Source organism: Anabrus simplex, chromosome 3 (assembly GCF_040414725.1).
Source record: "Anabrus simplex isolate iqAnaSimp1 chromosome 3, ASM4041472v1, whole genome shotgun sequence".
In the NCBI taxonomy this organism is placed as follows: Eukaryota; Metazoa; Arthropoda; class Insecta; order Orthoptera; family Tettigoniidae; genus Anabrus; species Anabrus simplex.
In genome coordinates, this window is record NC_090267.1 from 107,571,273 (window position 1) to 107,597,959 (window position 26,687).

General features: G+C 40.3%; 1 protein-coding gene across 1 annotated transcript in view; it reads left to right on the forward strand.

Annotated features, from left to right (window-relative positions):
• The first annotated feature begins 8,486 nt into the window (after positions 1 to 8,486).
• Dis3 (exosome complex exonuclease RRP44-like protein Dis3) overlaps positions 8,487 to 26,687 on the forward strand; it is a 403,141-nt gene continuing 384,940 nt past the window's right edge. The window contains exon 1 of the mRNA XM_067142669.2: positions 8,487 to 8,682. Within this exon, the coding sequence (XP_066998770.1) occupies positions 8,629 to 8,682 (54 nt within the window). The 5' untranslated portion in view covers positions 8,487 to 8,628. The remainder of the gene's footprint in view (positions 8,683 to 26,687) is intronic.

The following is a 26,687-nucleotide window of genomic DNA, read 5'->3' on the forward strand; positions in this document are numbered from 1 at the left end:
TTGTCTTCTACACTCTAGAACATTATCTCGATGGTATCAAAGTGTAGATGCTAATCCTGGGTTCTGTGCTGAAGCTTTTCAGGTACTTAAATCATACACAGCCACTAAGATTTGTGCACTTTTATTTGATTCCATGGCTATAAGGAAATGTTTGTAATGGGATGGCAATAAATTTCATGGGTCTGTAAATGTTGGGATTAATAATGAAGATGACACATCACCATTAGCCTCAGAAGCCTTAGTTTTTCACTTAGTATTTATGAATAATTCCTCGAAGATTCCTTTAGGACACTTTTTTGTACATGGCATAAAAGCTGCACAAATAAGTGCTCTTACGGAACAGTGTTTGACATTGCTGCATGATTCTGGTGCGATAAGGGCTTCATTGACTTGTGATAGTGCTACAACAAATATTGCTTCAGCTGAAAACCTGGGTTGTAACTTCTATGTAAATAACATGGTTACTCATTTCCTCCACCCAGTTACCAAACAGCCAGTTTATTTCTTTCTGGATGCTTGCCACATGTTGAAATTGGTAAGGAATACTGTAGGTGACAAGAAATACTTACGTAATGGGTTAGGTGATGTAATAGAGTGGAATTTTATTGAGATGTTGAACGACTTGCAACATAAGGAAGGTATCCAGCTAGGGAACGAAGTCAGGAATTCACACATACATTATATGAAAATGAAGGTCAAATTAGCTGCACAAGTTTTAAGTCAGTCTGTTTGTGATGCTCTGCTGTATTGTTCAAGTAAACACATTTAAGGTTTCCAGGGTTGTGAGGCTACAGCAGAATTTATACAGATATTTAACATTCTCTTTTATGTTCTGTATTCTAGGAGTATAAGGGGTAAATACTTTAAGAAAGTTCTGAATTTACAGAATATTTCTGAAATCAAAGATTTCCTTTTGAAGGCCAAACAGTATATTATGCAGCTACAGGAGGGATTCAGTGAAAAGCCCATTTACTTATCCACCAGAAAGACAGGATTTTTGGGGATTCTAATTGATACTGAGAGCACCATTTCAATGTACGATTACTTTGTTGGGGACTCATCAGAAAACTTCCCACTGAAGTATTTTCCTTTGTATAAAATAAGTCAAGACCCTCTTGAGAGACTGTTTAGTTATATTAGACCTCAAGGTGGACATAATAATAACCCCACTGCAAGGCAATTCACTGCTGCATTGAAGAAAATATTAATTATTTCTGAGTTACATGAATCCAGAAAGGGCAACGCCCTCTCACTGGACAAAATCCGTATTTTGACCGCTCAGAACAAGTCTCCTGAGGATGTGATAAGTGCATCATTCCCTAAAGCAAGAATGCTAGTGTATTTATCTGAGGTATTGTTCCAAACATCTCTTCAACATTGCCTTCTGGATCATGACTATATTGTATTAACTGGAAAGACAAACTACAATGACATAACATGGGACATCTCCAAACACATTGCAGGGTTTGTAGTTAGGAGTTTAGAATGTAAGATTCTATGTTGTCCAGAAAGTCTCAGCATCCTTATAGACACTAGTGATAAGTTAAATTGCCTAATTTCAGTCAAAGATAGGGGTGGTTTAGGGAAACCATCACGAGATGTTGGCAAAATTTGTAAATTTTGTGAAATTGCATTCAGGCAAAGTATGAGTATTAGGGTTGTTAAAGTTCCTTCTGTTCAGAGTTCATTTAAGGTCAAGCATCTGGTTTGTAAAGTGTTACAAGTGTTACAAGTGACATTTTTGAGGATATTAAAAGCCATTTTCTTGACCAGAAACTTGAAACTATTCATTTCCCATTGCTAACAGAAGCAATTGCCAACAGATATTTGACCAGAACGTTTCACCACTTCTGTAGAAACTACAATTATCAAATGCATCCCTCTCAAATTCGCCAACATTTTACCAAACTGGTATTGTTTTCTGGACAATAGGGAAAAATGAATTCTTTGTCTACTGGTATGCAACACACATACTGAAACATATTGAATTAAAATTTATTTTGTGTGTTCTGACTAGTAAAATATTGGGCCTAGTCATGTGCTCATTATTTTGTATAATGTGTTTATCATTGAAAGTGTAATTTTTGTGGGTGTTGTATGTACCTTATTTTATCTCTTTGTTGTCCATAGATATATAGTTATTTAAGGTATGGTTATTTCATTACATTAAAAAATAATCCTTAGATGTATTAATTAATTTCATCAAGTGTACTAATGTAAAAATACTTCTCTATTTTTGATATGATTTACTTGGCTTAACAATTCTATAATAATTAGGCATATTTACCCCATACTTACTGCTCTTCCAAGATATCTTTATTATTGACTGTATTATTTTATTTATAGTTCTACAGATTTTGTATATTGTGATTGTGTATGATATTGTGTGTGGATGTGTACTGTATATGGTATCTATATAAATATTCATGGTCCATAACCTGTCTTATTCTTTCTCGAAAATGGGTCTTTATGAAAATGTTCTATTACTTATAGCTGCACCTTGCAAATCGGCAATTCGATTGAGCTAAATACAATCTGGTATAATAAAAGGCTATTTGAGCTCATATTTCCGAATTTTAAATTACCGGTACTGCGATTAAAACTGTTCTGGACTGTCCCGTGCTTATCATTATGGCTAAGGCACTTTCTACTGCGTTAGATACGTTAACCAATGAAATCATGTTACAGAAATCTTTTTAAATGACAGGCTATGATAGGAATTAACGTGACTCGGATAGGAATTAACTAGCATATCTGGTGATGCCAACATGGCGATGCGCGCAAAACTCGGCTTCAGAGAGCCAATGCATTGTCATCTCTATGTTATTCTGTGCTCGGTGGTCTTTACACTACTGTCAATCAAATACAGTAGAGACAATACGCGACACTGAGCGAGATATCGAGGGACAGCTATTGGAGCTCACTCTAGCGGATAGACCTGAACATTACTGATTCTTTCATAAGAGCTCGTGTATTTTTGTGTGAAGTTTTTGGTGTTATTTATGCGTTTTCAGTCAGTTAACATAATTAAATATTAGCCTGTGTCATTCCTTGATATCTCCTCTTAACATGAGGGGAAAGGTACCGGTATGTGCTGTGTTTGGCTGGAGTAATTACGAAGTAGAGAAAAATGCGCGGTCGTTCTTCAGGTTCCTTCGTAACAAGAACATGTAAGTAATATTGTGTTTGCATATATATTCTTCCAGTGACAAAGAGATTTTTATAGTACTTCATAATCTTCTGACCTGCTCGACCCATATTTTAACTGGCATAAAATGGTTTACGCATATTTTATTGTATAGTGCAGCAGTTAACCTTCAATATCGATGTGTTGTTGTAGGTGTGATCTGTGGGGTTTGAAATGTCACAGAAGTGATTTGGATAAGGTGTACAAGAAAGAAGGGACGTTACGCTTTTTATAAGATCTGTTCAGATCATTTCCAGGCCAGCGACTTTAAAAATCCTCGAGTATACAGCCAAGGGCAAGTTACATTTTTACTCTAATTGTACGTAAATATTCCTCAAAGCATCCCTATCGACAACATTTTCACACTTTTCTTTCTTTAATCCCTCTTCTCAGATTAAAGCCGGAATTTTATAGATTTTCTCTCTGTTAGTAGGCTTCATGTTAAGAGGAAAATTGTCCAGCTTTTAAATGTTAATTCATTGCATCATGTGTGTAAGCAATGTGCCGATATTTTTTTGGCAAGTGTCTTAATGTGATCATACAATGATTTTTAAATGAGAAAAAAGATAAATCCAATCGTAAATGTTCAGACAGGAATGCTAAAGCTAAAAAAGTAATGCATAAATGAAAACATCAAGCCATTTCACAGCAGCCCATTTCATATCTTGTTTATGTGTCTAATTTCAGTCTTTGAATAATAACCTTTTAAATAATTCTTCATTCATTTATCCAGAATTGCTTTAGCAACTTCGAAGTTAATAACTCAATACCTTACCACTTTCTTTCTAGACGTAATTTATTTATCCATTTCCGTATATACATTTCCATTGATATTTGAATTTAGCACGATTTGTTCAGGTCAAGTCATTAGGAGCGCCAGCGTCTATTTGTCTCCCATTTTAGCATGGCGAAATCCGTAAGTGTCGCGTATTGTCTCTACTGTATTTGTGTCAATTACTTACAATTCTGCCAACAATAGATAATGCCAAGCAACCCCCACCGTCTCGAGTTGTTTTGAAAATCACGATTCATTGTCTAAAGATTCATTATATTTGCCCAATTCTAGAGCATACGCGAAGGTATAAGAATAATTTTTAGCTTAAGGCGAGAATAAGAAATCAGTTACATCAAACATTTCGCATAGTCTTTCCTCAAAAGTTATAAATAGTCCACAGAATACGCAGAAAATGTAAATCATAGGATATATTACTACGGGAATATTTGACACGGTACCGAATAATTAATTGCAGGGAATCCCAAACATAATTAAAAAACAACCAAAATATCCCGTTCATAACTTGCTGACAATTAATACTGCATTTTTATGCAAATAACTTGGCAGTGATCCTAAGTCAAGACAAACCATTATTTGCCCAACGTCGCACCGCTGTGTAGGTTTCCAGGTTTGATTCCATCCATGTCCACATTTCCTTCTGTCTCCTCCTCACTGGAACCAATGCTAACGATACAGAGAATTCTGCAGGATTATCGGCTGAGCAGCTGTCGCTTGGTAGGTCCATTAGGGTTTTGGGGACATTGGGTTTGTTTGTGTCTTCTACTTGTTTGTTCATTATTGCGTGATTCTGTAATGTTTCTATACCTGTTACGTCATCTCATCGTCAGGTAGCTCCTCAATGGTAATCACGTTGACTGAGTGGAACTCGAACCTACCCTTGGTTCCAAATGAAAATCCCTCTCCTGGCACGGAATCGAACTTGGAGTCTCCGAGTGAGATTAAGTCACGGTACCCCTATATCTTGGGGCTGGCAGGGGAAACAAGCAAGTGCAAGAAATATAATTAAATAAAGCCTAATATCCGCCAGTCAGTCAGTCAGTCAGTCAGTCAGTCAGTCAGTCAGTCAGTCAGTCAGTCAGTCAGTATTAAAGAAAACATGTACGTATGTATAGTATACGCACTCGTTCAAATTTTCTTGGATAACGATTATAATTTTTTTTACAAATTGCTTTACGTCACACCGACACATATAGGTGTAACAGTGACGATGAGACATGAAAGTGCTAGGAGTGGGAATGAAGTGGCCATGGCCTTTATTAAGGTACACTCCCAGCATTTGCCTGGTATGAAAATGAGAAACCACGGTAAGCTATCTTTAATACTGCCGACAGTGGGGTTAAACCCACTATCTCCCGAATGGAAACTCACACTGCGCTCCACTAATCGCATGGCCAACTCGCTTGGTGAATGTAAAAGTTTTATAGACTTTTCGCACCATTGAATTTCAATACATTGGGCACATAAGCGGGCAGCCATGCTGAGGTAATTTCATATTATAGTGGAGCCCATGGTAGACTGCAGTCAATCTTTGAAATTCGACTGCCACTGTGGGCGCTGAATACATTTTCTCGTCTTTGTCAATGCTGTCCTGTCTTGTTTAATAATATGGTCGTACGTGTGTTGTCCTAACGGGCCTTGCAGTTTGAAAGAGAAATTAGTTTGTTTTGTTTTTGATCGTGTACCTAGCCGTTGCCTACGAGATATACAAGGCCGGGAAGTATGCGCTAGTTCTGAGCATAAAAACCGTCCCCAACCAGGTTCGTAGTACCGCCGCCAAATGTCTCGACATCTTGCTACAGTTTTCATGTGCTGTAGTGTATTAACATATGGAGAAAAGTGCTTTTAATACGTTTACTTATAGATTTCACTTAGTGTTTTTTTTTCTATTTGCTTTACGTCGCACCGACACAGATATGTCTTATGGCGACGATGGGATAGGAAAGGCCTAGGAATTGGAAGGAAGAGGCCGTGGCCTTAATTAAGGTACAGCCCCGGCATTTGCCTGGTGTGAAGATGGGAAACCACGGAAAACCATCTTCAGGGCTGCCGACAGTGGGGCTCGAACCCACTATCTCCCGAGTACTGGATACTGGCCGCACTTAAGCGACTGCAGCTATCGAGCTCGGTACTTAGTGTTCAAATGAACTCGAAGTAAATTTCATATACACTATAAAATATGGTATATCGTACTGTAAGTCCAATTCATCAAAGAAGGAGAACAATTTGAATTTTCAATCATTTCCAGCCGATCCAGTTTTAAAGGAGAAGTGGATAATTGCTACATCCAGACAGAGGTGGGGGGAATTAGGTTCGCTTTGGTCGCCTGGGACGTCATCCAGAGTCTGTAATTTACATTTTAAATATTGAGGGTTCAGTTTATGGGTTACAGATTCATTAGAACACTTCACTGCCTCCGACTGCCGCATCAAAAGACACTTATGAATTAGGCTTATGTTGGCTTTACGAATGGAAAAAATCTAGAATAACATCCCTCATTAAAGATCCCCCTGTGGGTGGGGGTGGTAGAATATCACCCACGGTATCTGCAGCCTGTCGTAAGAGGCGACTAAAAGGGGCCCCATAGGATCTGAACTTTGGAACGTGTGTTAGCTAGGCTATCTACGGTATCCTATCCGACTTCTCTTGGTCAACTCTTGTTTTTTCCGACCCCGACTGTATTAGGTTCCCCAGGCCTAGGGAGTCTCAATTTCACGTGGCCCTTCTCTTCCTTTGGCCGATATCTTCATTTTTCGAAGTATCGGATACGTTCATTTTCTCCCTCAGATTAGTGTTATATAGAGGGTGGTTGCAGAGCCTCCGTGGCTCAGATGGCAGCGCGTCGGCCTCTCACCGCTTGATACTCGGTCACTCCATGAGTGATTTGTGCTGGACAAAGCGGAGGCGGGACAGTTTTTTCTCCGGGTACTCCGGTTTTCCTTGTCATCATTCATTCCACCAACGCTCTCCATTCTCATTTCATAGCATCTATCAATCGTTAATAAATCACTTCGGGAGTGGCGACCCCATCGTACTAATAGCCTATATATGATTCATTCATTACATCCCTGACCTGGTCAATGACTGGAAAACAGGTTGTAGGTTTTCATTTTCCAGATGATGGTTGCCTAGTTGTACTTCCTCTTCAAACAATAATCACCACCACCACCTCATTAAAGAAAACCTCCATTACGAAGCCATGAATTTGACGTTAGGATCCCTTATCATAGATGAAATTGCTATCCAGCCCATATAATCGTAATCCTGATCAGCAACAGTTCTGGAAATAAGTCCACCGAGACGCTCAAGGGTAAGCTAGCTAATCAATTCGCGATTATTGTATTTTCTTTCAGATGTACTATTTTTAATAGGCCTAAAATATCTGAAAGATTTTTTGCTATTGGTTTTACGTCTCACCGACACAGATGGGGGAGAGCTAGGAGTGGGAAGGAAGCGGCCGTGGCCTTAATTAAGGTACAGCCCCAGCATTTGCCTGGTGTGAAAATGGGAAACCACGGAAAACCATATTCAGGGCTGCCGACAGTGGAATTTGAACCCACTATCTACCGAATGCAAGGTCACAGCTGGGCGCTCCTAACCGCACGGCCAACTCTCCCGGTAGTTTTATATTATCTTAGATGCTATAGATATTAAGAATGACACCATGCCTTTTCAGAAAAACTTGTCACTCTGGAGTTGTCTTCCTTGGCCATGATATGTGGTTATCTTGTTCGAGTTGCGGAAGAAAATTCCAACTGTGAATCATGCTTGGGACAGATATCCTCGGCCACTACTGACAATCCATTGATGTGCCTGATAATGATGAAAGATCGTGGAGCATTACTCTACCCCTCAAAAAATTTGTTTACTTCCTGCAAAATATGTTGCATTTTACGCGTCACTCATTACGTTATCTGGGAAATACGAATTTAATTTAAAAACTTAACGCTTTTGTTGTTCCAAAGTTCACTGAGGCATTCAAATGTGACGAGTGTGATCAGAAAGTACTGACTGCAACTCTCATTACAAAACTTTTAAAACCAATACTCGACAATGAAGCGCATACAATTACAGGTGCTCTTGACTTGGAAAAGAACTTGAGGACAAAGCCTTTAAGTTGGAATATCTTAAAAATGTGAGTGATACGTGCAGTGATCATAGTAAGTCATTTTTAATGTATTACTTTTATTAATTATCGCACTTGACTTCGCCTAAAATAATTCCAAATGCCACTTAAATGTGCTTTACTTTACATCCAATCACACGAAATCACATTTAGGTGGTCGTAAGCTCATTATTTGTAGATTTTTACGTCTTTAAAAACCAACATGTACTATGAAGTGAATGTATTTCGCGCTAGCAACATAGCACGATGCCGGGACCTCTAGCGGACGTTCGTAAAACTACTTGCGACCCGCATTTCTATCGGTCCAATTCCCGGCCTTGTATATCTCGTAGGCAACGACCTAGCAGAGTGTTTACTCCCTGAATTCCTAGGAGCAAGGAATAATTAATTGATATGGAGGCGATTTGTAATTCCAAATAAAAGGGCATGGGTGATTGAAGTGTGTATTTTATTGGTGAAGTGTAATTTATTTTATGTTTTCTGAGTCGGTTTGACTGAAATATTTTTTCTCTGAACTGAAACATGTTGACCACCAAGACTTTCTTGAAGAAAACTAAGAGGGGTAATATTTTGAAGGTAAGATCTGGTGATAAGAATTTGAGGTTAGGAGTTTTGTTATTGTAATTATGAGGATTCATAAATTATAATTGAACGTTGAAGTTATTTAATTTGTTTCACACCGTTATCTGTATGGATATGTCATGATTTTGAATGTCGTCCTTAACCAAAACATATTTTGACTTAGTTTTCAATCAGACCTAGAATCTTAAAAAGAAAAAAAAAGAAAAAAAAAGAAAAAAGAAAAATGTTGTTGTCCTTGCAGGAAAGGTGAATTGTTTACTCTTAAAGTACAAGATCTCTATATGATCCCTCTTATTGAGCTATGGACATGGGGAAATAAATTGATGTGGTAGGCTGTTCATTATTCCAGATGAATCAGATCTCCCTACCAGTATTTTGTTTTGAAGTCCGATGAACGTGTGAACGTGGATTTCTGTTGGCATCCCGTATGGTACTACTGCACTGTAAGCAGGGCTACAGTCGTGGGTAGACCTATACGCCGTATACCTAATGAATAACAACACTCATTAGAGTATGCTTTCTGATTTCCTGCGTACTTTGGCTTATTTTCTTCTTAATTTTGCCATTCTGTCAGTGAGTTTTAACTCTTCAGCTACGCTCATGGTCGTGAACATTGAAGGTTCAGCTTGATGAATATTATGAGCCACCACTTATGTAAGTGTTATTTCTGATTCCCCTTCTTTACACATATCTTATATATATATAAGGCTTTTTGCAGATGATGTTATTCTGTACAGAGTAGCCTAATAAATAAGTTACAAGATTGAGCAACTGCAAAATGACCTCGGTAATGTTGCGAGATTGACAGTAGGCAATGGTACGATGATGAACGGGGTTAAAAGCCAGGTTGTGAGTTTCACAAACAGGAAAAGTCCTCTCAGTTTTAATTACTGCATTGATGGGGTGAGAGGTCCTTTTGGGGATCATTGTAAGTAGGCCTAGGTGTTAATATAAGGAAAGATCTTCTTTGGGGTGGCCACATAAATATGATTGTTAATAAAGGGGACCGATCTCTGCACATGGTTATGAGAGTATTTAGGGGTAGTAGTAAGGATGTAAAGGAGAGGGCATATAAGTCTCTGGTACCCCCTGTGGGTGGGGGATCCACATGTAGAATACACCCGCGGTATCTCCTGCCTGTTGTAAGAGGCGACTAACAGGGGCCCAAGGGGCTCTCAACTTGGGAGTGTGGATTGTCGACCACGGGGCCCTTAGCTGAGGCTTGGCATTGCTTCCACTTACTTGTGCCAGGCTCCTCACTCGTCTATCCTGTCCGATCTCCCTTGGTCAACTCTTGTTCTTTTCCGACCCCGACGGTATTAAAGCATTCGAGGCCTAGGGAGTCTTTCATTTTTATGCCCTTCATGGCCCTTGCCTTTCTTCATCCGTTACTTCATTTTTCAAAGTGACGGATCCCTTCTTTCTTCTTTTTTCACCGGACGAGTTGGCCGTGCGTGTAGAGGCGCGCGGCTGTGAGCTTGCATCCGGGAGATAGTAGGTTCGAATCCCACTATCGGCAGCCCTGGAAATGGTTTTCCGTGGTTTCCCATTTTCACACCAGGCAAATGTACCTTAATTAAGGCCACGGCCGCTTCCTTCCAACTCCTAGGCCTTTCCTATCCCATCGTCGCCATAAGACCTATCTGTGTCGGTGCAACGTAAAGCCCCTAGCAAAAAAAAAAAATCTTCTTTTTTCTCTCTCTTTGCCTCCTGTCGGTGGGGGACGCAGACGAATAATACACCCACGGTATCTCCTGCCTGTCGTGAGAGGTGACTAAAAGGGGCGACCAAGGGATGATTGAAATAGAACCATGAAACTACTTTTGATTTGTACCATCATGCGGGGAACACCATGGGTTGCCTGTACTTGCGAGTAGTACCACTAAGTTCAGTACGAAAGGGGTTTGTGATTAGTAGCAGTAAAGAGGCTGGCCTGGGGGTTTCCAGTACCCGTGCGTTGTACCCATGTGAGCAACACCGCGGATCTGGGCGTAGCCTGTGAGTTGTACCACTATATGAGCAACACCGTGGGCCTGCGTTGCCTGTGATTAGTACCCGCTATGTGAGGAACACCACGGGAATACCGACGCCCGTGATTAGTACACCTAGGTGAGGAAACTCGTTGGTTTGCGTTGGCTGTGAGTGGCGCCATTGTGTGAGAAACACCATAGGTCTGCGTTACCTGTATGAAGTGCAATACTTGTGAGTAGTACCATCTTGTGTGGAAGACCGTGAGTCTTTGCTACTTTTGATTAGTACCCTAACATGACAAATAACATGGTTCTACTTTACTCGTGACATGTACCATTCTGTGGGGCCGTAGACATGGATTTTGCACCCCTTTAGACATCAAGCATCATTGTGCTTTATAAGTGGTCCCTTGGTCAGTAATACTATTATTTACGATCTTTTTTTTGTTTTAGGTCTGATCCACTGGTTTTTTTTGGTGTGTTTTGTTGGATTGTGCTTTATAAGTGGTCCCTTGGTCAGTAATACTATTATTTACGATCTTTTTTTTTTAAAGTCTGATCCACTGTTTTTTTTGTGTGTGTTTTGTTGGGTTCATGTCCATCAATTCATTCTTCATGGCATTTTTTATTTTATTTTGGTCAGTGGATGAATTTGAACTTTTTGTTATTTTATTTCGTACCATTAGGGGCTGATGACCTTGATGTTAGGCCCCTTTAAACAACAAGCATCATCATCATTATCATCAAGTCTCTGGTAAAACCCCAACTAGAGTATGGTTCCAGTCTATGGGAACCTCATCACTATTATTTAATTCAAGAACTGGAAAAAATCCAAAGTAAAGCAGCTCGATTTGCTCTGGGTGATTTCCGACAAAAGTGTAGCATTACAAAAATGTTGCAAAGTTGAGGGTGGGAAGACTTAGGAGAGGGGAGACGAGCTGCTCGACTAAGTGGTATGTTACAAGTGATTAATTTCATATTGACCGTATTGAAATTCAATGATTGATTGTTTAACATTTAATAAGTGGTATGTTCGGAGCTGTCAGTGGAGAGATGGCGTGGAATGTCATTAGTAGAGACGGGAATTATAGGCACGAATAGGTTAGAATGCAAACGTATTTGAAGAAGGCGCAAGTGTAATCCAGCCGCTCTACAGTTATGTCGGGGAATTCCATAAATTTTTGGGGTTCTGTTTGTCCAGACCGATAATATATATGCAAATCTCACCGCAGAACCGTCATGCGGGTAACATGCACCTGCGCCTTGGTTAAATACGTTTGCATTCTAACCTATTCGTGCCTATAATTCCCGTCTCTAGTCATTAGTAGACGAATAAGTTTGAGTGGTGTCATTAAATGTAGGAAAGATCACAATATGAAGATAAAGTTGGAATTCAAGAGGACAAATTGGCGCAAATATTCGTTTATAGGAAGGGGAATTAGGGATTGGAATAACTTACCAAGGGTGATGTTCAATTTCCAATTTCTTTGCAATCATTTAAGAAAAGGCTAGAAAGACAACAGATAGGGAATCTGCCACCTGGGCGACTGCCCTAAATGCAGATCAGTAGTGATTGATTGATTGAAGGTGACCACTGTTTATTGCTTATGTCTCAAGTCTTATGTTCATACATTCAAATGCCTCACCAGTTGTAAGATTTAAGTCCGAGAAATATATGAAGAAGTTGCTGCAAAACCACTGAACTGCAACATATACCAATTCAGGAATTTGTTCCAATGAAAAGTATGACCGCAAATGAAAAGAGGTACCTTGAATTGCTTTTTATTAAATACTGTAGCTGGAATTGGGTCTAGTAAACTACTGTATAAGCAAATTCAGATTTTCAAACTAGTGCATTCACACATGGATTCTTCTTTGTCATCATAAATGCCAAATTGAGGGAAGTTTATTGAAACTAGCTGTAGCTCAGTCATTTTAAGCGTCAGGGTTTGGGATTTTTCATGCCCTCTTAGAGTATACCCTGTGAGGATTTTGGGACTACAGTGCTGAATGTAAGGACTTCTTGCAAACAGTTCTGAACATTATTGTCTTTACGCCATTCCAGAAATACGAGAGTCGAGTCCTAAGTCATAGCAACAATTTTTTTTCTCGCAAACAGGAGACAACAAGGAAAACCTAAGATATGCATTTGGAAATATAGGGCATGTACTTATGCATAGTGTCTGAAGACATATTCTATCTTCAGGAGATTCACGTAGGAAAGTGACAGGCCGGGCTGAGTGGCTCAGACGGTTAAGAAGCTGGCCTTCTGACCCCAAGTTGGCAGGTTCGATCCTGGCTCAGTCCGGTGGTATTTGAAGGTGCTCAAATACGTCAGCTTCGTGTCGGTAGATTTACTGGCACGTAAAAGAACTCCTGCGGGACTAAATTCCGGCACCTCGGCGTCTCCGAAAACCGTAAAAGAGTAGTTAGTGGGACGTAAAACAAATAACATTATTATTATTAGGAAAGTGACAGAACACAGGCCATTGGTAAACATTGCTTTCTTATGGTATAGACAGCAAATACACAAGACTACGTACAAAGGACAGGTCTCCACTGGTTACAGACCTATGAAATAATCACCCAAGGTTTCCACTGTGCGTTGCCAACGGTGAGGCAAATCGGCAGTTGATACTGTACCCCATTTGAACGTCTCCACCCACCTCGCCACTGTTCTATAGGGCATTGCATGCACACCTAATGCTTCCCGCAGCTCTGCATGGCATTGGCGTGTATTTCTGCTGCGGAGAACTGCTATTTTAATATACGATCGTTGCTCCTGCTTGTTGACTTCCATTTTGTGACGCTCTCACTCACACACTGAACTTGGGGGCATGCTTAGACCCACACTGTTGTTTACATACACCATCTAGTGGCATATACGCAAGTACATACCATACGTTTTCAAATGCATATCTTAGATTTTCCGTGTTGTCTGCTGTTCACGAGAAAAAAAACATAGTTGCCATGACTTATGACTCGACCTTCGTATGAAATCCGTTCAATTGTTTATCATATGGCAGTTTACTATGTAACTATTTTAAGATGTGCCAAGGGACCAGTTTGTAGCTAAATGTGAAAATAACATTTACGACTGCGATACAGTGACATGGAGACTGTACGAAATAGCGAAGTGGAGGAGTAACATATACTAAGGCATTCTTAATATATATCTCACTCACAACTCTGGTTGTAGGGCATGTGGTTACTGTAGCCTATGAATTAACGGAGCTTGTATTGATAGTTCAGATCTTTCATTGTACAAAAACTTTTACTATGATATGAAGCTGCAGTGCTTAAACACTTGCCAGTGTGTGCCACACAAAAGCAGGTAAGTATCGTTGTTCTTTGTGTGTGCTGTATACACTGCACTGTTTTACGATTGGAATGAAGTCGCTTCAGTCATTTGCCATGTGTTCCATGGACGAATAGGCCTACATTGATTTGCTCCTTATCTACTGGGAAGCAAGAGAGAATTTGTTGCATCCGCTACGTTTATCAGGAAAGGTATCCGGACAGGCACCATCCGACTGCAAAGACTTTCCGCACTATTGAAAGACGTTAATGAACAACAGGGGTAGGCTACTGTATGATATAAATTTCATGTTGATCCGTAATGACATTTGTGTGCTGGGCTGAGTGGCCCAGACAGTTGAGGCACTGGCCTTCTGATCCCAACTTGGCAGGTTCGATCCTGGTTCAGTCTGGTGGTGTTGGAAGGTGCTCAAGTAGTCAGCCTCTTGTTGGTAGATTTACTGGCACGTAAAAGAACTCCTATGGGACAAAATTTTGGTACCTCAGCGTCTCTGAAAACTGTCAAAAGTGTTATATTTTATTATTAGGCTATCACTCGTTAATGAGTATAATTGTCTTCCAAAGGTAAAGGCCAAGTCACATGGCTTCTTTGATGGCTGTATAATCCAATTCTAGAATTACAGAGTCTTCCACAATGTTGGCACAGGGTGTTTTGGGTATCCACTGGTCTTTGAGGGTTGATACTTCTGCTATTTATACACTTTCCTAGCATTGCATTTGTCGGTCAGATGTTTCCTCCATTGTAGTCCAAAGGATAGATGCTCTTGGTGGACGAGGCGATGCCACAACCTCCCAATTTTCAGGGTCATTTTGACATTTCTTTAGATTTGCCTTCAGAACGTTGTTATAGCGTTTCCCTACCATGTTTTCTCTGTCTGACCTTCAACTGACAGTTCATGATTTGTTTTGGGAGATGTGACTCAGCCATGCGAATTACATGACCTGTCCATCAAAGCTGGTGTTTTATTATGAGAGCCTCAATGCTGATTGTATTAGCTTGCTCTAAAACACTTATGTTAATGCGTCTGTCTTGTCATCTCCTAATGTAGCATTGATGGTATTTTTCCAGGCATAGTAGCCTAAGTGCCTTCTGTATGTAGCCCAAGTTTCACAACCATAGAGTAGAGTTGGAACAACAATGCCTTGGTATACATACAGCTTAGATTGAGTACTGATGTTATGGTTGTCAAACATCCTAATTCACATACGACCATAGGCTGCGCTGGCACATTTGAGACAATATTGAATTTCAGCGTCAATGTTTGCATTTGTTGAAAGATGACTGCCCAGATACGGAAAGTGTTCAATATTTTTTAAGCTAGTTCCATTAATCATGATAGCAGGAGAAGCAGCGTTACAGGTTGGTGCAGGTTCATATAAAATTTGCGTTTTACTGGTGTTTATGTACAGATCAGTGCTCCTATTTGCCTCATTAAATGCATGCAGGGTATTCTGAAGATCATCTTCAGAGTTTGCTAATATAACATTATTGTCTGCATACTGGAGTTCAAGAATAGAAGTAGTAGATTCCTTAGTGTTTGCTCACAGTCTGCTAAGATTGAAGAGTCCTCCATCTGTCCTATGTACAATTCCTACCCCCTTTGGAATTTTGTCTTTGACCAAATGAAGTATGACAATATATATGGAAAACAGTGTGGGGGCAATCACACAGCCCTGTTTTACACCCGTTGCGATCTTAAGTGGTTCTCCAGGTCCACTGTTGTTAAGGACGGCTCCATTCATATCATCATGAAGTAACCGAAGAATCTGTATGAATTTTGGAGGGCAACCAATTATGGATAGGATCCTCCAAAGAGTTTTTTGACTGACTGAATCAAAGGCCTTAATGATATCAATGAATGCCATTCGTATAGAGACTGACCTTGTTCTATTTATTTTTCCTCCTATTGCCTGGCACAGAAGATCATATCAGTTGTGCCTCGGTTTGGTCTAAAGCCACATTGAGTTTCAGGCAACGTTGTTTTGGTCAGTGGTTTCAGGCAGTTGGTCAGTATTCTGGCGAGAATTTTGCCAGCAGCAGAAAGTAACGATGTCCGTCGATAGTCACCAGGTATGGTCACAGTTTGCCATATCTTGTCAATGAGCTTGTGTAGGCCTATGTGGTGAATTAGTGGTGTGTTCCCTTTCTTGAAGAGCTCAGCAGGAATTACGTCTATGTCTGGTGCCCTATTCTTGAGTTGACGGATGGCAATTTTCACTTCTAATAGAGTAGGAGCTTCATCAAGGTGGTCTTGTATAGGGTTCAATTTGTCTGCCCCTGTTCAGTAATTCTTCAAAATGTTCTTTCCAGTGGGAGTTGATAGAGTTTGTCTCTCTGAGAAATTTTGTATCATCTTTTGATTTTATGGGATTTATTCCATGGTGAGATGGATCATAGCCTATACAGTTTTAGTTGCATTGAAGAAAGCATGGGTGTTGTTTGTATCAGCTAGATGCTGCATTTCATGGGAGTTTTCCTTTGGACTTCAGCTTTTGCAGTTTGATACATTTGCCTTTTGGAGGTAGATTTAAATGGTTTCCTTTTCGTTTCTATGAGAGACTGAATTTCTAGGTCATTCTCATCAAACCAATCTGCATGTTTCTTTTTGGCGAAACCAGCCGATTCTTCACAGGCTGAGAGCACTGCTGACTTGAATGTTTGCCAATGGTCTTCGATGTTCTCTGGATAATTTTCAGGCAACTTTTAGTCAAGGTGTTCGTGTAATTTTGATTTAACGCTATCATCCTTGAGACGCTCGGTGTTCACCCTACATCTGATATGCTTTCCCTGCTTCCTGTTCTTCTGATTAACTTGCAGAGCCATAACAGACCCTATCAGTTGGTGATCATTCCAGCAGTCATCAGCATTTATTAAAGCCTTTGTGATGAATATGTCTTGTTTGTCTCGGGTACGCACAATCACGTAATTGATTAGATGGCTGTGTATTGATCTGGAGTGTTGCCATGAAGTCTAAAATTTGTTCTTTTGTTGGAAGAGTGTGTGTGTGATTACAAGTTTATGTTCAGAACATTTGGTTAGGAGAAGAGTTCCATCAGAGTTGCTTTTACTGACACCTTCTTTACCAATTACACCAGACCATAATGCTGAATTCCTGCCAACTCGGGCATTGAAGTCTCATAGAAGGATGATTTTATCTGACTGTGGTATATTTTTTAGAAGCACATCGAGTTGGGACTAGAATTCTTCCTTCTGGTCGTCATCAGATGTGAGAGTCTAATTATTGTACTCGCTGGTTATTAGTGAGCTTAAGGTGAAGGGTCATAAGCCTTTCATTTATACCTCGTGGGAGCTCATCAAGGTGATCAGCAATTTTATTCTTGATAGCAAAACCAACTCCATATTCTGCAAGGCTGCACTAGATCACTCTGTACCCCTACGTCAGGCATTTTCAGCGTTCGGTGAATCTAGTTGACCGTGACTTCCGTGAGAATGGTGACTGTCTTTTAGTGACTCTTTTGTTCTAACCTGTATCGGTTTACGATATCGTTTCTTGTGGCCTATAAATTTAATTCGTAAATACCAATATATCCACTTGTGCCTTAAATATTGCTAGTGTACTTGCATACAAATAAAGCGCTGTATCGGAAAGATAAACCACTTTAGAAGTACATAATACTGCAGTTCGCCTCTAATGCGTCCATCATTAACTTTTTTTTTTTGCCATCAGCAAAATATGGACGCATCTCACTATGGCCAACCTGGGGAGACTGGAAGCTGTGAAAGCCACCTACTTGAAAAGAGCATTACGGCTACACAGAACAGTTCGGACACGGTTAGTGTACAAACTGGTAGACATGGACTTTTCCATAAGGGAGATAATGATAAGTAATAATCTAGAATCCACCCCAGCATATGAGGCCCACATCGAACAAAGACAGCAAAAGCTTGCAGCAGTAGATCCAGACTTCTATGAAACTCCTGCAATGAACAGAGATGTATGGAAAGAGTCCAACTTTGAACTCAGACATGTCTTCACGCGGACTGCAGCGCATGGCTTTCACCACAGAATTTGTCACCAACGAGGTTACCATCATGCTTCAGCCCAGTGTTCCTGTACGCTCTGTGGCTTGTATTGCCCTCAGTACCACTTGATTGATTGTAAGGAGAGGATAAATTCCCTGAATTTCTATGCAAACTATGATAACTTTCAAGGGACCTTATAACCATTCTTTGTTAAAAGTACACAGTGTATTTAATAATCTATTATTAAAACCAACTCCATGGATACAAGGCTCATCTGAATTCTTCCCTTTCCAAAATAAGGTATAACCTCCACCATGTTCTTTCAGTTACCGGGCAAGTTGGCCGCGTGATTAGGAGCGCACAGCTGTGAGCTTGCATCCAGGAGATAGTGGGTTCGAATCCCACTGAAAAGGGTTTTCCGTGGTTTCCCATTTTCACACCAGGAAAATGCTGGGGCTGTACCTTAATTAAGGCCACGGCCGCTTCCTTCCCACTCCTAGCCCTTTCAGTTCCATCGTCGCCATAAGACCTATCTGTGTTGGTGTGATGTAAAGCAACTTGTAAAAAAGAAAGGGCTTCTGTAGTATGAATTCAGTACTCAACATCTATAGCAAAGAAAGGAACTCCACAGGTGGGATTTTGAAGCTTCAATTCATTTTTGTCAGTGACTTATGAAATATGGAAAATGATGCAGCATTCTTGTTGAAAATCTTGTTCTCAAATGAATCACAATCCCACAGTAATAGTACCCTGAACCGCCTTAACGCGCACTGTAGTCATAATACTAAAAGAAGCGTTCTGACAGCTGGGGCAGGGAGGTTCTATTTACTGCCTGCCTGAATGGACATTCCGAGCTAGTGGCTGCGGGGTTCGGGTCATATAGCAGTCAACTATAGTGGGAGATTGTGGGTTCAAACGCCACTGTCAGTAGACCTGAAAATGGTTTTCTGTGGTTTCCCCATTTTCACAACAGTCAAATGCTGGGGCTATACCTTAATTAAGGCCATGGCCACTTCCTTTCCACCCCAGACCCTTTCCTATCCCATTGTCGCTGTAAGACCTATCTGTGCTGGTGCGATGTAAAGCAAAATTGTAAAAAATTGACTGGACAGAAGGGATTAAGGGAATGGTTGCCATAGAAACGTGGGCAAACCCACTGCGGTCACCATGGATTTATGCCTGCTGTCTGCTACGAGTTGCCAAACCTTTAACTTCTCCATTAGATGGTTCATTGTGAGTGCTGTTCTATTTCTGTTTCTGTTGTGCCCATTATTCAATATGAGACAAAAGTATTAAACATGAGACTAAGTCAGCCGTAGTCTGACCAAGTAGTCTGGCATGCTACAATAGAATACAGTGGTCTGTACGAACTAACATGAAAGCAAGAAGGAGAAAAGGAATATAGGATTGTGACAACATTGCGCAGTGGCATTACAGCAGGCCCTCCCTCCTGCGCTAGCTGTCAGGATGCTGCTTTTCATATTACCACTATACCTATTGAAGTGTTGACAATCCCCACTGGGTGCGACATGCAGCCTGTCAAGTGCAACAGGAAGTGGATATACAGTGTGGAATCGTAGGTGATCGCCTTATTTGACCATATTTCCTTGAGGGCATTTTAACAGGGGCACATTTCCTGCACTTTGTAATCCACGAACTCCCACTTCTGCTGGAAGATGTGTCAACTTGGAGAATGTGTAACGATGCAGTTTCAACAGGATGGAGCTCTACCACATTGGACGTTAGATGTCCGTAACCATCTGAGTAAGACATATCTAGGAAAATGGGTAGGAGGAGGAGGATCTGTCTCTTGGCTGATCAGGTCTCCTGTTTTAATGCCATTAGACTTTTTCCAGTGGGAGCAATTGAAATAAACGGTTAACATCCGGGAGCCAGAAAATCTCGAGCGCCTTCGACAGTTCATTGCTAAAACCTGCAGATCACTAGCACCAGCTTTGCTACAGTGCACTAGAATATATGTTCAGCAGTGTGCCCAGATGTGCATGAACCAAGCAGGCTATTATTTCAAGCACTTGATGTAACTAGCCATTGTTAGTGCAGTTTTGTCCCCCCTACCACCTATCCCATCTTCGTCTGACCCCAATGACATATCAGTCCTCCTTAGGGCCACATATCTCCCTGTGGGTGGGGTGGTAGAATAACACCCATAGTATCTCTTGCCTGTTGTAAGGGGCAACTAAAAGGGGTCCCAGGGACTCTGAACTTGGGAGCGTGGGTTGGCAACCATGGGTGCCTTAGCTGAATCCTGGTATTGCTTCAACTGACTTGTGCCAGGCTCCTCACTATCATCTATCCTATCCAACCTGCCTTGGTCAACTCTTGTTCTTTTCAGATCGCGCCTGTATTAGGTTCCCGAGGCCTAGGGAGTCTTTCATTTTCACGCCCTTCATGGTTCTTGTCTGTCTTTGGTCGGTACATTCATTTTTTGAAGTGACGGACCCCTTTCATTTTTCTCTCTGAATAGTGTTAGAGGATGGTTGCCTAGTTATGCTTCCTTTTAAAACAATAATCATCACCTTAGGGCCTCATACACTCTCATTCACTGAAAATCTGCATAAAGGAGGATATTTTAACATACGACCATTAACCCAGTTGACTCATTTGACATGACATTCACACGAGCATTGGGCAGGCCTTGAGCGAATATGATGAGACATTCACGTCCTGCCCCTAGTCGTATGTAACTTCATAGCTTATATTTTGATCACCTTTGCAAACTTCTATAAATAGAACAGGAAAGTGGCCTGTTTACAGCTCTCTTTCAAAGAACTTGTACCGTTATTTATTGCTCAATTTTTTGTTTTGAATGCACAAACATTTCATCAGTCATCAATCAGGCTCCTAGCCATTGTTCCAGGCACAGTAAACACTAGTGACAGCAGTGCTATTGCTGAATTAATTGAAAGTGTTTTGGATAGTTATTCAGAGGATAATGATGGTGATTGTGATAATAGCTTACTGAAGAAGAGATTTCAGGTGAAAGTGACATTTCATCTGATACGAGTGAGGTGGTAAGGAATGGTAAAGATTCACTATATGTTGGAAGTAAAGAGACTGAGAAGAAGGTGCAGGTTGGAAAGAAATAGAGTTAGAAGTGACTGTGGAAATAAGGAGAAATTGAAGGAACTTGCTAAGAAGTTGAATCTAGCAAAGAAATCAGCTAAGGATAACATGAAGGCAAGCACAATTGGCATACAAATTTTAGTGAAAAATGGAAGGGTATGTATAGGTACTTAAAGGCAGAAACAAGTTCCAAGAAGGACATTCCAGGAATCATTGATGAAGAAGGGGAGTGTGTATGCAAGGATCTTCAAAAGGCAGAGGTATTCAGTCAGCAGTATGTAAAGATTGTTGGTTACAAGGATAATGTCCAGATAGGCAAGGTGACTAATACTAAAGAAGTATTAAAATTTACCTATCATAACAACGGCATTTACATTAAGATACAAAATTTGAAAACTAGAAAAGCAGCTGGAATTGATAAGATTTTGGGGGATATACTGAAGGCAACGGGTTGGGATATAGTACCATATCCGAAGTACTTATTTGATTATTGTTTGCATGAAGGAGCTATACCAAATGAATGGAGAGTTGCTATAGTAGCCCCTGTGAATAAAGGAAATGGTGATAGACATAAAGCTGCAAATTACAAGCCAGTTAGTTTGACATGCATTGCATGTAAGGTTTGGGAAAACATTCTTTCTGATTGTATTGGACATGTTTGCAAAATTAATAGCTGGTTTGACAGAAAGCACTTCGGGTTTAGGAAAGGTTATTCCACTGAAGCTCAACTTGTAGGATTCCAGCAAGATATAGCAGGTATCTTGGATTCAGGAGATCAAATGGACTGTATCGCGTTTGACCTATCTAAAGCATTTGGTAGGGTAGATCATGGAGACTACTGACAAAAATGAGTGCAATTAGACTAGACGAAAGAGTGACTGAATGGGTGGCTATATTTCTAAAAAAATAGATCTCAGAGTAGGTGAAGCTTTATCCGACCTTGTAATATTTAAGAGGGGAATTCCTTAAGGCGGTATTATTGGACCTTTATGTTTTCTCATATATATATAAATTATATGCGTAAAGAAGTGAAGTCAGTGATAAGGCTTTTGCGGATGATGTTATTCTGTACAGAGTAATAAATAAGTTACAAGATTGTGAGAAACTGCAAGATGATCTCGATAATGTTGTGAGTTGGACAGTAGGCAGTGGTTTGATTATAAATGGGGTTAAATTATAGAAATGGGATTGTAAATAAAGGGTACAGATCTCTTATATGTTTATGGGGCTATTTAGGGGTTGTTGTAAGGACGTAAAGGAGAGAGTATACAAGTCTCTCATAAGACCCTAACTAGAGTGTGGTTCCAGTGTATGGGATCCTCACCAGGATTACGTGATTCAGGAACTGGGAAAGATCCAAAGAAAAGTAGCTCGAATTGTTCTGGGTGATTTCCAACAAAAGGGTAGCGTAACAAAAATGTTGCAAAGTTTGGCCTGGGAAGACTTGGGAGAAAGGAGACTAGCTGCTTGACTAAGTGGTATGTTACAAGTAATGAAAATCATTGTGAATCCGTATTGCAAGTAATCTTATGATATATGTAAGAAATTTATTTCTCTTCCACCTGTTCAGTACAACTCAATATGTTAAAGTTAGTGTTAAATCCTCATTAAAATAAGAATTGTTACATGTTTCGCCCTTTCATATTGGGCCTCATCAGCCTGGTTAAAATTGATCTGCTACCGAGCTCAATGGCTGCAGTCACGTAAGTGCAGCCAGTATCCAATATTCTGGAGATTGTGGGTTCAAACCCCACTGTCGGCAGCCCTGAAGATGGTTTTCCATGGTTTCCTATTTTCACACCAGGCAAATGCTGGGGCTGTACCGTAATTAAGGCTACGGCCGCTTCCTTCCCACTCCTAGCCCTTTCTTATCCGATCGTTACCATAAGACCTATCGGTGTCTGTGCGACGTAAGGCAACTTGCAAAGGAAAAAAATGATCTAAAATCTACTACAAAATTGAATACATTAAAAGACTTCCAAACCATATCAGGTACTTGGTTGAAATTGATCTAAAATTTACTGCAAATGAATACATTAAAAACTTCACTTAAAAAAGCTGTCATTATATGAGTGACTTTATTTAGGTTCAAGTGAAAATTAACAGTATTGATGGCCTTGAGCCATGGTCAATGTTGAATATAAATGAAAGTTTAAAAATATTGTTACAGAATGACGAAAGTGAGTATAGAACAATACAAGTGATTATATACGAACTAGTAAGGAAATGCATTCCAACACTGCCATTTTTCATAATATTGGATCTTGGCATGTGTACTTTATATACAGTAGAGTCTCACTCATCTGACCTTCGCTTATCTGACATTCCGTGTTATCCAACACTGGTAGACTTAATTTGAACGTTTGGTGGAGACTAAATTCAACATGTGGTGTGGAGGGTGCGACCATGGGACAAGCACTGGCCTGATCGCTGGCGGTAGGACTGGTTTTTATCTCAAGGACAGGTGCAACGAGTCTTCAGTCGTTGTTCATTGTAGTATTGGTTGGGTGTGGATGTTATAGTTTTCATATCCTCTGTGAGTATGGCGAGTAAACGTAAGAAAGTGATTGTTTCTATGGAAGACAAGTTGAGTGCATCAAAGAGACTGGACAAAGGGGAAACTCTTCAGAAAGTGGTTTCAGATTATGGTGTTGGACGTGTTACAGTGGGAGACTGGGGGAAAAAAAATGAGGGAAGAAATTGAAAAGTGGTGCTCTACCAGAGCAATGAATGATGCACTGAAAATTAGAAAAACAATGAAAAAATGTGAGTACGAATAAGTAAGTGAAGCACTATTTCTTTGGTTCACTCAAAACCGGGAAAAGGGCTTGCCTATCTCTGGCCCCATTCTGCAGGAAAAGGCTGTGTATTTCCAGAAGGAGTTTAATGAAGGGGGCGCTAATTTTACTGCCAGTGCTGGTTGGCTTGATCGATGGAAAAAACAGTACGGCATTAGGCAGCTTAATATCTGTGGAGAAAATCTGTCAGCTAAATCTGATGAGGTTGTGAAATTTTAAAGTAATTCAAGAAATTCTTGCTGAAGGATTAACCGGTGATCAGATTTTTAATTGTGATGAGACTGGGCTAAATTTCAAGATGCTGCCATCAAAAACTCTCGCAGCCCAAGCCGAGACGTCTGCACGTGGCTACAAGCGTAGTAAGGAAAGAGTTACTCTTCTTGCCTGTAGTAATGTTACTGGGAACTTAAAAGCAAAATTGCTTATGATCGGTAAAGTAAAGAAGCCTAGGGCATTTAAAAACATTTCTGTAAATGCTCTTCCAGTCCGTTACACGAATCAGAAGGCTGCCTGATGTCTGCTGACGTCTTTAAAGGCTGGTTTTTTGTTCCAGATGTAGAAGAATTTTTAGCTTTGAACAGTCTCCCTAGAAAAGCTCTTCTTCTACTAGACAACTCCCCATAACACCCAAATGAAGAGCAACTTAGAAGTGGTGACATCAAAGTCATGTCCCTCCCTCCTAATGTGACGTCATTATGCCAGCCAGTGCACCAAGGTGTGCTGGAAAGATTGAAGAGGAAATATCGGCGGAAAGTCATTTCATCCCTGATAGAGGAAATGGACAATGGCAACAACATGGTAGAAAAGTTAAAACAAATCAACATGAAAGACATGGCATACTGGATAGCGGAGTCGTGGGAAGAAGTTGAAAAAGCAACATTAGCAAAGTCTTGTCAAAGTTGAGTGAGGTTGGACATCGAGAGGAGGTGGTACAAGAAGACATGGAAAATATTGTGCCCTTAATGAATTGCGTTCCTGGCTGTGAGGATGCTACAACTCAAGATGTAAGTGGTGTGCACAAGATTAACTTTTGAACTAACTGACACTGATATTTAAGATTTTTTGTGAATGCTAATAAAAATGAGGATGATGAAGAAGAAGGAGGCATTGCAGAACAAAAGGAGAAAACAATGACTCACAGTGAAGGATTAAGTGCATTGGAAATGCATTAACCTACGTTGGTCGGGCTGAGTGGCTCAGACGGTTAAGGCGCTGGTCTTCTAGCCCCAATTTGGCAGGTTCGATCCTGGCTTAGTCCGGTGGTATTTGAAGGTGCTCAAATACGACAGCCTCGTGTCGGTAGATTTACTGGCACGTAAAAGAACTCCTGCGGGACTAAATTCCGGCACCTCGGCGTCTCCGAAGACCGTAAAAGTAGTTAGTGGGACGTAAAGCAAATAACATTATTATTATTATTATTAACCTACGTTGAGCAACAGCCGGAAGCAAGCGCAATGGAGGTGTTGATTTTTCGTCGATGGTGGGATCTCGCAGCAGAAAACTTTGGATCAGCAGGCAAGCAGACATTCTTGACAAGTTTCTTTTTGTAAGACATTTGGAATGTTTTTGTTCAATACTGCATGTACTGTACAATTGAATTGATAATACAATAAATAGAGTACCGTAAAACATGTCATTGTTTTAGTAATACAATTTAGCCTTCCTGTTTGTTTCAGTTCATTTTCAAAGTTATTCTGTATTATCCAACATTTTCGGTGATCCGACGTACTCTAGGTCCCGCTTAGGTCAGATAATCGAGACTCTACTGTAGTCTTATTCAAATGTAATGAGTAAGTTCTAATTTTTTAGTTTGTAACAAGCCCAGAAGGATGTTATATTTATGTTGTAGTTCTACTTGAGCACCTATGTTGAACATTTTATTAGAGAACAACTTAATGAGGCTGTTGAAATGTCATTAGGCAATCTTCGTCTGTACAAATGATTATATAAAATAAAATAGGATTGGAATAACTTACCAAGGGAGATGTTCAATAAATTTCCAGTTTTTTTGCAATCATTTAAGAAAAGGCTTGGAAAACATCAGATAGGCAATCTGCCACCTGGGCGACTGCCCTAGCAGATAAGTAATGATTGCTACATTCCAATTTAAAAATTTTTTTTTTTACAATTTGCTTGCTTAACACCGGCACAGATAGGTCTTATGGCGACGAAGGGAGAGAAGAGGCCTAGGAGTGGGAAGGAAGCAGTTGTTACCTTAATTGAGGTACAGCCCTAGCATTTGGCCAGTGTGAAATTTGGAAACCACGGTCCAGGGCTGCCGATAGTGGGGTTCGAACCCACTATCTCCTGGATTCAAGCTCACAGCTGTGCAGTCCTAACCACACAGCCAAGTCGCCCGGTATGAGTGACAGTGAAATCATACTTAAAGCCTCACGTGCAAAAGCGAAACAAAGTGACTGGGTATGGGTTAGTAACAGTGATAACCAACCAAATTATTCATCACTTTACAGGCTCTCCCCAGGGGTGTCAGGAGAACTGAGACAAATATTTAGATAATTTTTTATTGGAGTTGTCTGTGTTTTGGAGTTTATCAATCCATTGTTTTCCTACATTGCACGGAAAATAAATATTTATGCTATGGAAGAATTATCAGATCCAGGTAGGAAAAAAAAAAAAAGAAGAATAGACTATGACTATGATAAGTGGTATGACAATAATGAGAATGAAATTAAGGTCTACTTTGCCCCTTGCATTTTGATGCCCCAGGTTTGTAAACCTCGTACCCAGTTATATTGGAGCAGAAATAAATGTATTGTGACCCCAAAAAGAGTAAAGTGCCTCTATGTGTGCCCAAATGTTTTGATATTTACCACACAAAATCTT